General features: G+C 46.7%; 1 protein-coding gene across 3 annotated transcripts in view; it reads left to right on the top strand.

The window, feature by feature from the left end:
* The window catches only part of LTK (leukocyte receptor tyrosine kinase), a 163,414-nt gene that overhangs the window by 49,116 nt on the left and 101,149 nt on the right, over positions 1-13,149 (top strand). For 2 of the 3 annotated variants that reach the window (XM_045016812.1, XM_045016811.1), the window contains exon 2: positions 11,084-11,197. In XM_045016812.1, coding sequence (XP_044872747.1) covers positions 11,084-11,197 — 114 coding nt within the window. The remainder of the gene's footprint in view (positions 1-11,083; positions 11,198-13,149) is intronic. The other variant, XM_045016813.1, reaches the window with a different exon arrangement.

Below are 13,149 nucleotides of genomic sequence, written 5' to 3'. Positions count from 1 at the left end.
TCATATAATAAATGTATCGGTGGGTTTTTTATCCTAGCTGTCATAGGAGTCATAGATCTTGTGATCCGGTAAATCGCTAGGTGGCTCTCTGAGTTACTCAACATCTTTCTCTTTTGTTTTACTCTTTCTGTATTGACAGTAAAGTAATGCAAAAAACCTTCTGCACTCTATAGTTTTGATACCTTCTGGAAATGTTAGTGTGGGGCAAATCATTATGTGTCTGTGGCATGAACAGGCAGTTCAAACCACAGAATCAAGCATTAATTTACAAATCAACCAGTCGGGACAATATGAATTCTAGGATATTAAGGGAATTAGCTAGCAAATTCATTGAACTGCTGGCATTTATTTTTGAAAAGTCAAAGACAGTTCAAGAGGTCCTGAAAGACCTGATGAAAGCAAATGTAGTACCAACTTTCAAAACAGGAAAAACTAGTGGTTCTGGCCATTTCTATCTTGTCAGTCTAACTTCAATCCCTTGTAAAATATTGCAACAAATACTTTGAGAAATACAAGCTTGAGGACAGATTCTCCAGTCTGCTAAGTCCACTTGGTGCTCTAAGTGGTGCAAAGTGGATTTAAAATAGCTAGAGATGACTAGTGGATCATTGCCCTCATGCAGGGGAACATTCCATTAGTGTCAAACTGGCAGAGATGCATAGCTGCCTACTGTGCAAGCCACTGCCCTATCTCTGGAGCAAAAGGAGGGAAGCAACAAGAACAGAGTGTGGCAGAACAGAGCTTCAGTGTGTCCAATACCCAAAAGATCCCTGAGCAGCCTTTTGCCAGTGGCGTAAGTGAGCAATGTTCCCTTGTGGCTCTAACAGAGCTCAAGCACAATCAAAAACGTTACCTTTTTCATCTGCATCGTGACAGAACCATGAGCAATAAATGGCAGGGGATTACTTGATTGTTCAGATATATATACATAAAACTACAAAATTAGCAGCCATGGGGCATGCAGTTGTAACCCTTCTGCCGGGCCGAAACGATAGCAGCAAGGGCCGGGTTCAATACATAGGGGTCCCTTCCCCACAACATAATGCAAAACCAGCTCGAGCCCCCACCCAGTGACCTGGGAAAATCTTACACACACCCCTGGGCGCCTCGAGGAGGCAATACTTCCCCTCTCGCAAGCACAGAGTCTTGGTGTAGCAGAAAAGGTTTAATACATGATAAACAACAAGCATTAAATTGGGAAAATACCTCAGCTAGAGTTCATGGGTCAAACCGTGAGCAAAGACCCACCCCAGCAAATTGGGCCGTGTCCTTCTCTCGGGGCCCTTGAGTCCAGCAACCCCCAAATCACCCACAGTCCCAAAAGTCCCACAATCCAAAAGTCTCTGTCTTGGGGTCAGTGCAGCCCCAGAGTTCAAGAGTCTCTCTGCAGAGGTCCCCCTCCCCAGCCTGGGTAGAAAGGGGCACCTTACGTGGTTTCGGGGCCAACTGCCCTGCCTCTTCGTGGGGTTCTGCTTCCACTAGTCGTCCCCGCAAACAGCTCAGCTCCGCTTGCTCTGTGGGCTGCTCCGCTCTGCCAGCTGCTCTGGTCCACCAGCTGTCCTGTGAGCCACTCCAGCCGTCCTCGCGAGCTGCTTGGCTCCACTCATCCAGTGGCTGCACAAACTGCTCCACTCCGCTCTGCCAGTTGCTCTGCTCCACGGTATTGCTTCAGGCTCCCCCCACTCATTAGCACAGTGCTCTCAGCTCAGCAAGTCCAGCTCTTCAGTGATTTCAGCTCTTAGTGATTCCAGCTCATAGTAGGGGAGCCCCAGTGCCAGCGAGTTCAGCTCAGTAACCTGTATCTAGATTCTTAAGGGAATCAAAAATTAACTCTGACATTCCACAGTGGAGAGAGGCACAGGTGGAACTGGTGCTTCTGGCTCACACAAGAAGCCTGCACCACCCAGTACAGATATCTGTCCCCAGCCTCTCTCTCTTGACTGGGTTTTGGAACCCATGTCCCTTGTCTAGCAAGTGCTATTTAATTGATAATGAAACCCTCTATCATAAGACAGTTTTGTAGTTCCTCATTTACTTAATCGGGGTGACAACATTTTATTGCTCCTGCCCCAATTGGGGCTCCCACAGCTGTGAAAATAACCATCCCATGCTGCTTTGCGGTATGCTAAGTGGGGTGGGAGTGCTGATGCAAATAACCAAAATACCAATGCAACACTTTAAACTTCTTTCCGCACTCCCTATAATTCACCACCAGATGTCAGGGTGGGGCTCATCCTGACTCTGCTTACACAGTAAACAGAATGTACTCTGATTTCAGTAGAGCATTCGACATGGTATTTCTGAAGTCTAATTGGAAAATTTGTTCAAATTGATTTGGGTTGGAACACTGTCATGTGGACTGAAAACTGAATCAAAGAGCCTAGATAAAGTATAACATAAACAGCAATGTGTCCAGTTGGGAGGCATCCAGTGGAGAAACCAGAGAGATCATTGTTAGGTCTTATTCAACATCTTCATTAATTATCCCAAAAAGGGAGTCAACAGCTCATTATTGAGATTTACGGAGAAGGAGGAGTTTCAGACATCAGGGAGGACAGAGCAGTAACACATAATGACTGGACAGATTAGAAGCATGGCAGAAAGTAACGAACTAGATTATCCTTGCAAAATGCAGGTTAATATAGCTTGGGGGAAAATAATGTGAAATAATACATTTAATGAGAGAGAGAATCCTAGCAATCAGTAACAGTAAAAAAGACTGATAGGTGACAGTGGGCATCAAATTAGACATGAGTTTACAAGGTGACATAGATGTGAAAAAGATCAATGCCATTTCAGATGGCATAGGCAAAATTAACACCAACAACACATCATATACAAAACAAGTACACCATTTCTGATCACCACATTACCAGAAACCTAAAATCAGGATTTTTGCCATCACATAAACCAGTGTTGCAAATTGTGGGTTAGAAGGAAGAAAATTTGGATACATATTATTTTGAGGGGGACAAATTGATACAGGTTCCTTGGTGCTGTGGTAAAATACAGCACCAGAAACAGCAACATCTCAGTTCTGGAGGTCCCTGTGACAGAGTGCTAGGTATGAAAGCCTGATGGCATGGCTACACTTGCGGATGTAGACTACTCTGGGTACGTCTACACTACCCACAGGATCGGCGGGTAGTGATCGATCTATCGGGGATCGATTTATCACGTGTAGTGTAGATATGATAAATCGATCCCCAGTCACTCTCCCGTCAACTGCAGAACTCCAGCTCGTTGAGAGGCGGAAGCAAAGTCGACGGGGGAGCTGCGGCAATCGACCCCATGCTGTGAGGACGCGAGGTAAGTTGAACTAAGATGCGTTGACTTCAGCTATGCTATTCTTGTAGCTGAAGTTGCATATCTTAGGTCAATTCCCCCCCCCACCAGTGTAGACCAGGCCTTAGAGTTAAACCAGCCTTTGGAGAGTGCAGTAGGGAAAGCGCTGCAGTCTGTCCACACTGACAGCTGCAAGCACACTGGAGTGGCCACATTTGCAGCACTTGCAGAGGCATTGGGAATGGTGCATTATGGGCAGTTATCCCACAGAGCATCTCTTCCCATTCTGGTGCTGTGGCTTGTGGGAAGGGGGCGGGGCATTCTGGGTCCTGTCCCAATGCCCCATGATGCATCGGTTCGCATCCCAGCAATCCCTCTGCTTCCAGCCACATTTGGCACCATCCTTCAACGTTTTTTGTGCTGTGCGCTCTGTCTTCCCTTTCGGTCTGTGGGAATGGAGCCCCAACTGCTGAGGCTAAGTGCTGTTCACTCAATGCCATGACCCACCCTTCCAAAAGAGCCTGCAGTGCCTCAGCCTTCAGGCATGTGGCAGCCTATCCCTGAGCAGAGCCTGGGTCAGATGACCCCAGGCTCAGGTATTTCTCCAACCCCTCCAGAGTTGCAAATTAGTCTGTGCAACAGCACTATCCAGCCAGGAACCCACACTGCAAGTCACCAGGCAACAGACTCTCTAGACTGCCAGCCTGCTGTTCTTCCTGTTCCTGCCCCAGCCTTGCCCAAGCCCTGTTCCAGCCTTGCCCATGCCCTGCTCTGACCTTGCTTCAGGCCTGCATCTGCCTCCTGACTCCAAGACCCATGGACTCTGATCACTCAGTTTTGATCCTTGGCCTGCATCTGGACTTCGGCTATGGTACTAATTTGGCTTATCTGTGGACTCTGACCACCTGGCTTCGACTTCCTCTCCAACCACCAGGCATGACTGCTTGGAACCAGCACCTGACAGTTTGCACAGACTCCACTGTACCAGAACCTACCGGGCTTGATTGAGCACCTGGGTGCTGCAGTCCCAGAGACGGTGTCCCTACTCCAGAGCCTCCAGAATCAAATTGCCCAGCTGCAGTTAGAGAACGTCTCTCTCCGAGTGCAGGTCCAGACATCTCCAGGATCCTTGGTGGCAGCCCTGGAGCATGGTCTGAAAATCTCATTGCTAGAGTGGTTTGATGACGATCTCCACAAGTTTCGAGGGTTCGTTAACCAATGCCGCTTGCTGTTGCTGATCATAGAATCATAGAATCTCAGGGTTGGAAGGGACCTCAGGAGGTCATCTAGTCCAACTCCCTGCTCAAAGCAGGACCAAACCCAACTAAATCATCCCAGCCAGGGCTTTGTCAAGCCTGACCTTAAAAACCTCTAAGGAAGGAGATTCCACCACCTCCCTAGGTAACCCATTCCAGTTCTTCACCACCCTACTAGTGAAAAAGTTTTTCCTAATATCCAACCTAAACCTCCCCCACTGCAACTTGAGACCATTACTCCTTGTTCTGTCATCTTCTACCACTGAGAACAGTCTAGATCCATCCTCTTTGGAACCCCCTTTCAGGTAGTTGAAAGCAGCTATCAAATCCCCCTTCATTCTTCTCTTCTGCAGGCTAAACAATCCCAGTTCCCTCAGCCTCGCCTCATAAGTCATGTGTTCCAGCCCCCTAATAATTTTTGTTGCCCTCCACTGGACTCTCTCCAATTTATCCACATCCTTCTTGTAGTGTGGGGCCCAAAACTGGACACAGTACTCCAGATGAGGCCTCACCAGTGCTGAATAGAGAGGAATGATCACATCCCTCGATCTGCTGGAAATGCCCCTACTTATACAACCCAAAATGCCATTAGCCTTCTTGGCAACAAGGGCACACTGTTGACTCATATTCAGCTTTTCGTCCACCGTAACCCCTAGGTCCTTTTCTGCAGAACTGCTGCCCAGCCATTCGGTCCCTAGTCTGTAGCAGTGCATGGGATTCTTCCGTCCTAAGTGCAGGACTCTGCACTTGTCCTTGTTGAACCTCATCATATTTCTTTTGGCCCAATCCTCTAATTTGTCTAGGTCCCTCTGTATCCTATCCCTAACCTCCAGCGTATCAACCACTCCTCCCAGTTTAGTGTCATCTGCAAACTTGCTAAGGGTGCAGTCCACACCATCCTCCAGATCGTTAATGAAGATATTGAATAAAACCGGCCCCAGCACCGACCCTTGGGGCACCCCACTTGATACCGGCTGCCAACTAGACATGGAACCATTGATCACTACCCGTTGAGCCCGACCATCTAGCCAGTTTTCTATCCACCTTACTCTCCATTCATCCAGCCCATACTTCTTTAACTTGCTGGCAAGAAAACTGTGGGAGACTGTATCAAAAGCTTTGCTAAAGTCCAGAAATAGCACATCCACTGCTTTCCCCTCATCCACAGAGCCGGTTATCTCATTATAGAAGGCAATTAGGTTAGTCAGGCATGACTTGCCCTTAGTGAATCCATGCTGACTGTTCCTGATCACTTTCCCCTCCTTTAAGTGGTTCAGAATTGATTCCTTGAGGACCTGTTCCATGATTTTTCCAGGGACTGAGGTGAGACTGACTGGCCTGTAGTTCCCTGGATCTTCCTTCTTCCCTTTTTTAAAGATGGGCACTACATTAGCCTTTTTCCAGTCATCCGGGACCTTCCCCGATCGCCATGATTTTTCAAAGATAATGGCCAATGGCTCTGCAATCTCATCGGCCAACTCCTTTAGCACCCTCGGATGCAGCGCATCCGGCCCCATGGACTTGTGCTCGTCCAGCTTTTCTAAATAGTCCCGAACTACTTCTTTCCCCACAGAGAGCTGGTCACCTCCTCCCCATACTGTGCTGCAGAGTGCAGCTGTCTGGGAGCTGACCTTGTCTGTGAAGACAGAGGCAAAAAAAGCATTGAGTACACTAGCTTTCTCCACATCCTCTGTCACTAGGTTCCCTCCCTCATTCAGCAAGGGGCCCACACTTTCCTTGACTTTCTTCTTGTTGCTAACATATCTGAAGAAACCCTTCTTGTTACTCCTAACATCTCCGGCTAGCTGCAACCCCAAGCATGATTTGGCCTTCCTAATTTCACTCCTGCATGCCTGAGCAATACTTTTATACTCCTCCCTGGTTATTTGTCCAATCTTCCACTTCTTGTAAGCTGTTTTTTTGTGTTTAAGACGAGCAAGGATTTCACTGTTGAGCCAAGCTGGTCGCCTGCCATATTTACTTTTCTTCCTACACATCGGGATGGTTTGTTCCTGCAACCTCAATAAGGTTTCTTTAAAATACAGCCAGCTTCCCTCGACTCCTTTCCCCGTCATGTTATTCTCCCAGGGGACCTTGCCCATCAGTTCCCTGAGGGAGTCGAAGTCTGCTTTTCTGAAGTCCAGGGTCTCTGTTCTACTGCTCTCCTTTCTTCCTTGTGTCAGGATCCTGAACTCGACCATCTCATGGTCACTGCCTCCCAGGTTCCCATCCACTATTGCTTCCTCTACTATTTCTTCCCTGTTTGTGAGCAACAGGTCAAGAAGAGCTTTTCCCCTAGTTGGTTCCTCCAGCACTTGCACCAGGAAATTGTCCCCTACACTTTCCAGAAACTTCCTGGATTGCCTGTGCACTGCTGTATTGCTCTCCCAGCAGATATCGGGGTGATTAAAGTCACCCATGAGAACCAGGGCCTGTGATCTAGCAACTTCTGTTAGTTGCTGGAAGAAAGCCTCATCCACCTCATCCCCCTGGTCCGGTGGTCTGTAGCAGACTCCCACCACGACATCACCCTTGTTGTTCATACTTCTAAATTTAATCCAGAGACTCTCAGGTTTTTCTGCAGTTTCATACTGGAGCTCTGAGCAGTCATACTGCTCTCTTACATACAACGCAACTCCCCCACCTTTTCTGCCCTGCCTGTCCTTCCTGAACAGTTTATATCCATCCATGACAGTACTCCAATCATGTGAGTTATCCCACCAAGTCTCAGTTATTCCAATTACATCATAATTCCTTGACTGTGCCAGGACTTCTAGTTCTCCCTGCTTGTTCCCCAGGCTTCTTGCATTTGTGTATAGGCACTTAAGATAACTCGCTGATTGTCCCGCTTTCTCGGTCTGAGACAGGAGTCCTCCCCTCTTGCAGTTTCCTGCTTGTGCTTCCTCCCGGAATCCCACTTCCCCACTTACCTCAGGGCTTTGGTCTCCTTCCCCCGGTGAACCTAGTTTAAAGCCCTCCTCACTAGGTTAGCCAGCCTGCTTGCAAAGATGCTCTTCCCTCTCTTCGTGAGGTGGAGCCCGTCTCTGCCTAGCAATCCTTCTTCTTGGAAGACCATCCCATGGTCAAAGAATCCAAACCCTTCTCTCCGACACCATCTGCGTAGCCATTCGTTGATTTCCACGATTCGACGGTCTCTACCCTGGCCTTTTCCTGCCACAGGGAGGACAGACGAGAACACCACTTACAGCCATCCGTACACCCAGATGATCAGGCAAAGATGGGACCTTTCAACTCAAGGTTCAAATCCTGCTACCATCTGAAACTCATGTATTTGATCATGAAATTACATTGTGGCCTCAGTATAGTTCCTAGTTTGTGGTGCCAGTCTCTACAGAGAAGCCAATGAGTGAATGGGTGTTTTGGCTGGGTACTAGTCTTTTCTCTTTCCAGGGAAGTGGATCTTAGCCTCCCTCTACTGTGTACACAAGTAACCCCTGAGAGTCAGAGTTGCAACCTGAGAGAAATGCCTGCACTAGCAGGTTGCTGCTGTCTATGTACAATGTAGTATTAGAGTTGTGTGCAATTTTGTTGCCCTCTGCTTATGTCCTAATTCAGTGGTCACAGGAAGATCCTTTTTATCAACCATCCAAAAGGAAATCCCCGTTTCCACACTACCTGGCAAATCAGGGCAGTTTTCAGTTATCACTAAGGGATCAACATAAAGACTTCAAAATGGGCTAGCCAAAGGCAGAAGCGATCCTAATCAGCTGTCATGTTGTATTTTATCAGAAGCAAGCTTTCCAAACAGATCCCCTCTGCTGCCTACATGTGCCCTAGCACAGGCGGAGCCCTGCCAACCAAATCTGCAGGTTCCCTCTCCAGCTCTGGGCCTGTGCCACATCCCAAAGGAAGTTGTATTTCACTTGCACTGATTGACTCGGGGGTGTCTGGCAAATTTAGAGACTTGGCCTTTACTTGAGTCAACCAGTTGCCCATCCAGAGGAAGCTTGTGCCTGATCAGGCAGAGACCACTCACAGCCGTATGCTGACCTCCCATGACAGTTTCCTATGAGAAAGCCCCTTCCTAGGTCAGAAATTATGCAATCCTACCTGATCCTTTTGCTGCACTTTCAGATAAGATTGGGCCTCCCCTGGCTCGCCCTCCACAATCCAAACATATCGTGGGTGGCGTGGGAGGTATGGTTCAACTCTGGGTTTTGATGGGTGCACTGCCTAGGAAGACCAAGTGGGGAGACGATGGAACCCCACCCCTGGAAAGGCATCCTCCCTCCTCGGTACTACCTCAGCTTCAGACAATACTGGTCCATCAATTCCAGCCAAGTATAGTGATTTTACGGATGTCTTTGATAAAAGGAAGGCCAATGTCCTACCCCCACACCAACTTACAACTGCCCTGCAGATCTCCAGCCATGGGCAAAGGTCCCCTTTGGGCACATTTACCCGTTATTGGAACCTGAGCTCAAGGCCCTGTGGGATTACCTGGATGAAAATCTGGCTAAGAACTTCATCCAGCCTTCCTAATCCCCTACAGGAGCCCCCATCCTGTGTGTTAAACAGAAAGATGGGACAATGTTCCTTTGTGTTGATTATCATGCCCTGAATAATACTACCATCAGGAACAAGTATCCTCTTCCACTGATCAATGAGCTCCTAGAACGGGTTGGCACAGCAAAGGTCTTCACCAAGCTTGACCTGCAGGGTGTACAACTTGGTCTACATCTGGGAAGGTGACAAGTGGAAGACAGCCTTCTGTACCCAGGGGCGGCTCTAGGATTTCCGCCGCCCCAAGCACGGCGGCACGCCGCGGGGGGCGCTCTAGCGGTCGCCGGTCCTGCGGCTCTGGTGGAGCTCCCGCAGACGTGCCTGTGGAGGGTCCGCTGGCCCCGCGGCTCCGGCGGCATGCCTGCGGGAGGTCCGCCGGAGCCGCCTGCTACCCTCCTGCTGGGACGGCGCCCCAAGCGCGCGCTGGAGCTGGCCCTGTTTGTACCACACGTGGCCACTATGAATAGCTGGTTATGCCCTTCGGCTTCTCTGTCTCCCCAACCACATTCCAGTGCTTGGGGAGTGTTATCTTCATTGTGCTTCTGACATTCCTCATGATAATTCTTTATCACATATCACAGTCTCAGATCGTAAAGCATCCAGGACCTTGCATATTTTGGACATAGAATGAAAATCATAAGATCTTTGGCTTTTGGTCTGTGGAGATCAAGGCTCTGCCTCCTGTATGACAAGGGTCAGCTACAGTATGAGAGCTCCTCTATTCAAAACTTGTCACACTATGGACTGCAAAGCATTCCCTGGTGGACGATTGAGACTAAGGGTCATCTCTAGTATGACAAGAATTTGATCCAGTAGGACAACACCTTTGCTTAAAACAGGCCACTTTTACCATGGTGTTTTTGTTATTTCCTCTAAACCATGGGGAAATTAAGGTTTTTCAGGGTACAGAATAATTCTTATGTCCTTCGACATTTTCTAAGACTTGGTCTTTTCACCACAATTGAAAAAGACCACCCCCACAAATCTGCCTAAAATTTGATGTGAATAAAAAATGCAGTACAAGCAAGGAGCAAAAGGAAGAGTCATCACTGAGGTGGCTATAGATAACCAAGACATCCCTCAAATAGATATAGTACAAGGGAATAACTAATATGAATAAATATAACACCGTTTTCACTGGAGAAGGGAGAGCACCCTAGGACATCAGTTAAAATTGGCATCTGGCAAATACAAGAACATTGTTTGGTTTTGGATCCTTTCAAAATCTCAGCCTTTGTGAAAGGCAATAAAGACAGACTCTGGATTTGTACAGTGGTGTAAAGGTTTTATCAGCATGGCTGGGGCATGCTGGGGCATCGGTAATGCATGGTGAAGTCATGAGTAAGTTATGCAGATCCCAAATGAATGCTCATAAAGCCTTTATATCATCCTGTCATGTATTCTGTAGATACACACATTTCACAGTAAAACTATTTTACAAATGTTTTGGAACAGTAGGTCTCAGACTGTGAACTGCAAAGCATTCACTCATGACAGGTGACTCATGGGTTGCTGGTGGGTAGATGGTGTTGCCTCTACCTTCTCATTACCAGCCACTTCTAAAATTATATATTCCTCCTGTGTATAGAAACGCACACACATCACTAGGCAGATAGATGGTTACACTATAAGGAGGGTATCATTGAATGAGTATATTGCTGTTGCATGGGCACTTGGCGGGTAAATTGTTATAGCAAGTGCATCTTTGGAGGATGTTGTTATAACAAGGGCATAGCTGGGCAGAATATATCTGTACTAAAGAGGACATCATTAGGTGAATTATGTTGCTATAGTGTGTGCATCTCTGGGAGCCATACTGCTATAATGAAGACCTAATTGGGGGAGCACTGTATTGCAACTGTAGGACGAGGGCAGATTTTGGTGCAATATACTGCACTAACATGGGTTATACTGGGTGGATGTTTCTATTGTAATGTAATTGGAGCCCTAAGAATTTTAAGCCTGGATCAATATATATAAACATTAAATGTTCCCCATTCTTTATTGTTTTGTTACAGTTGCTGTGTCCTGCTCTGGATTATTTGAGGAAAACCCTTCTTTACTGAGTGCCCCTCCCAGACTGTCTCCAGGTAAAAATGTGATGATGTCATCTGATCAGTCTTCCAGTCCAGGTACTACAACTCCTGTCCCTTTAGTCCTTCCTATCTCTTAAGCAGGATCCACACCGCACAGAGGAGATCAGCTTCCCTCCTTGATAATCAGAAGCCTCTTGTCTCCATGTGTGTGTCTGGTTACCAGAAAGCCAAGCTGCTGCCTTTCACAGGATGATGGAACGGACTCAAACAAGCTAGTGTAGCCTTAAGGCACTGTCTCCATTTCTGAAAAGAAAAAAAAAAGCCCAGAACAAAAAAACTCTTCTCCATCAACACACTATGAAAACGATCAGTGTAGAATATGTGGAGTCCCTGAAGCAAATGCTAATTAATGGATCTGTTTCCTCAGCAAATAGAATTTCCTTTGAAAATAACTTCACTCTGTATTACTGCCAGGGAGTTTATTTTCTTTCTCTTCCTGTCTGGAAAAACCCAACAGACCTGAGCAAGGAAGGTAGGATGAACTGGGCTTCCTGTGGTACCAGGAGTAGTTGAATGAGTGCCCAGATTTGTGAAAGGCTGAGAGAATGAGCCAAGCACTTCTAGAAAGGTAGATAACTACAAAGCTGTGGTACTCTTGGAGGATTCTGAACATGTGTGGAACGTGCGCACAGTTCAATACCCACAAGGCTTCAGGAACTCTATCCTTTCTTGTCTGCACTCTCACCATAACTCTGCTTCAGGAAAGAGCAAAGGGAGAAGGCTATTACATGAGGCAATTCCTGATAAGGGTCCCTTTCAGTTAGAGCAGGATAAGTATATTGTTACCAGAGAAGTTATTCTCTTATGCAACAGTGCGAGTGTCCTAGAGGGCCAGCTAGGAGTTGGCCTCCTGCAGTGAGAACATCCTCGTGGCACTACCCTGTCAATATCACCCAGGAATTTTACAATGTGGAATTCCTCCCTGAAGTGGTATGTCCTTGCTGACTGGAATCCTATGGAGTACGTGTCTTCATAGCAGTTCCATGGCAACTGAAATTTCCTCTTGTGGTGATTGGGGCAGTTTTTCAATATTTCCACTTTTATTTTAGATTGTTTCCCTTCATTCTTTTTGCATGTATTCCTTGTGCATTCAGCAGTTCTTGAAACCGTTCCAGGATGTGAAATGCCTAGAAGAAGGCGAACAATTAGCTGTCATTACCTCCCCATTATAATAAAACCCAATGTCCTGGAAAGCAAGTGGGAGGAGGAGAGTGAAGAGGCACTTTTATCATGAGATCCCTCACAGAGGATGAACAGTATTTGGCAGAGAGGGAGAAAACTGGACTTGTTCAACCTTAAAAGGAACCATATTTTTATTTCAATAGCATTACAATAATTCCTCTTTAGTTTATGCTCCCTCCTTTCCCACCCCGCAGTTTCTAAGACATACACAGAAATATTTCATTAGTGCATCCTTTCAACAAAATTTGCATCCAGCTGGTCATCCACCAAAAAGAGTTCTCCTATTGATTTGAATTGGGTGTGTCATAATAAAACACTCAGCAACTGTACATATCAAGAAGGGCTCTTGTTTTTTTCCAAATCAGTGAACTTGCTCCCATCTTGCATAACTCATTTATCATATGAATTTCTTTCAAGGAAGACAGTTTGCTTACTTCACCTGAACATGAATTTCCATAACAGATAGTGGGATATGGTTAGCAAATATAAACAAACAAAGCTGCCAAATACTATAAATTAATCAAGCTACCTCTTTTATTGGCTGGGAAGGAAAAAAGAGAGATTATTTCTATGTTGAATCCTTGGTAGTTGCACAGATACTACAGAGATGGGGCCATGTAAGCACCTGGATAGATGTTTGATTGTCTGGCAAGCAATGTTCATACTTCATATTATCTCTTTGCACGCTTCACCAACCTACCTGCAGAATGGGTGTAGTCAGGGAGGCAGGAATATGCTATGTAATCATAGAATCATGGAAATGTAGGGCTAGAAGGGACCTTCCCTTGACTCAATGGGACCAGGAC

The sequence above is a fragment of the Mauremys mutica genome, chromosome 4 (genome assembly GCF_020497125.1).
Source record: "Mauremys mutica isolate MM-2020 ecotype Southern chromosome 4, ASM2049712v1, whole genome shotgun sequence".
Classification (NCBI taxonomy): Eukaryota; Metazoa; Chordata; order Testudines; family Geoemydidae; genus Mauremys; species Mauremys mutica.
Note: the sequence above shows the minus strand (reverse complement) of the source record. Positions and strands in the feature narration are given on the sequence as shown.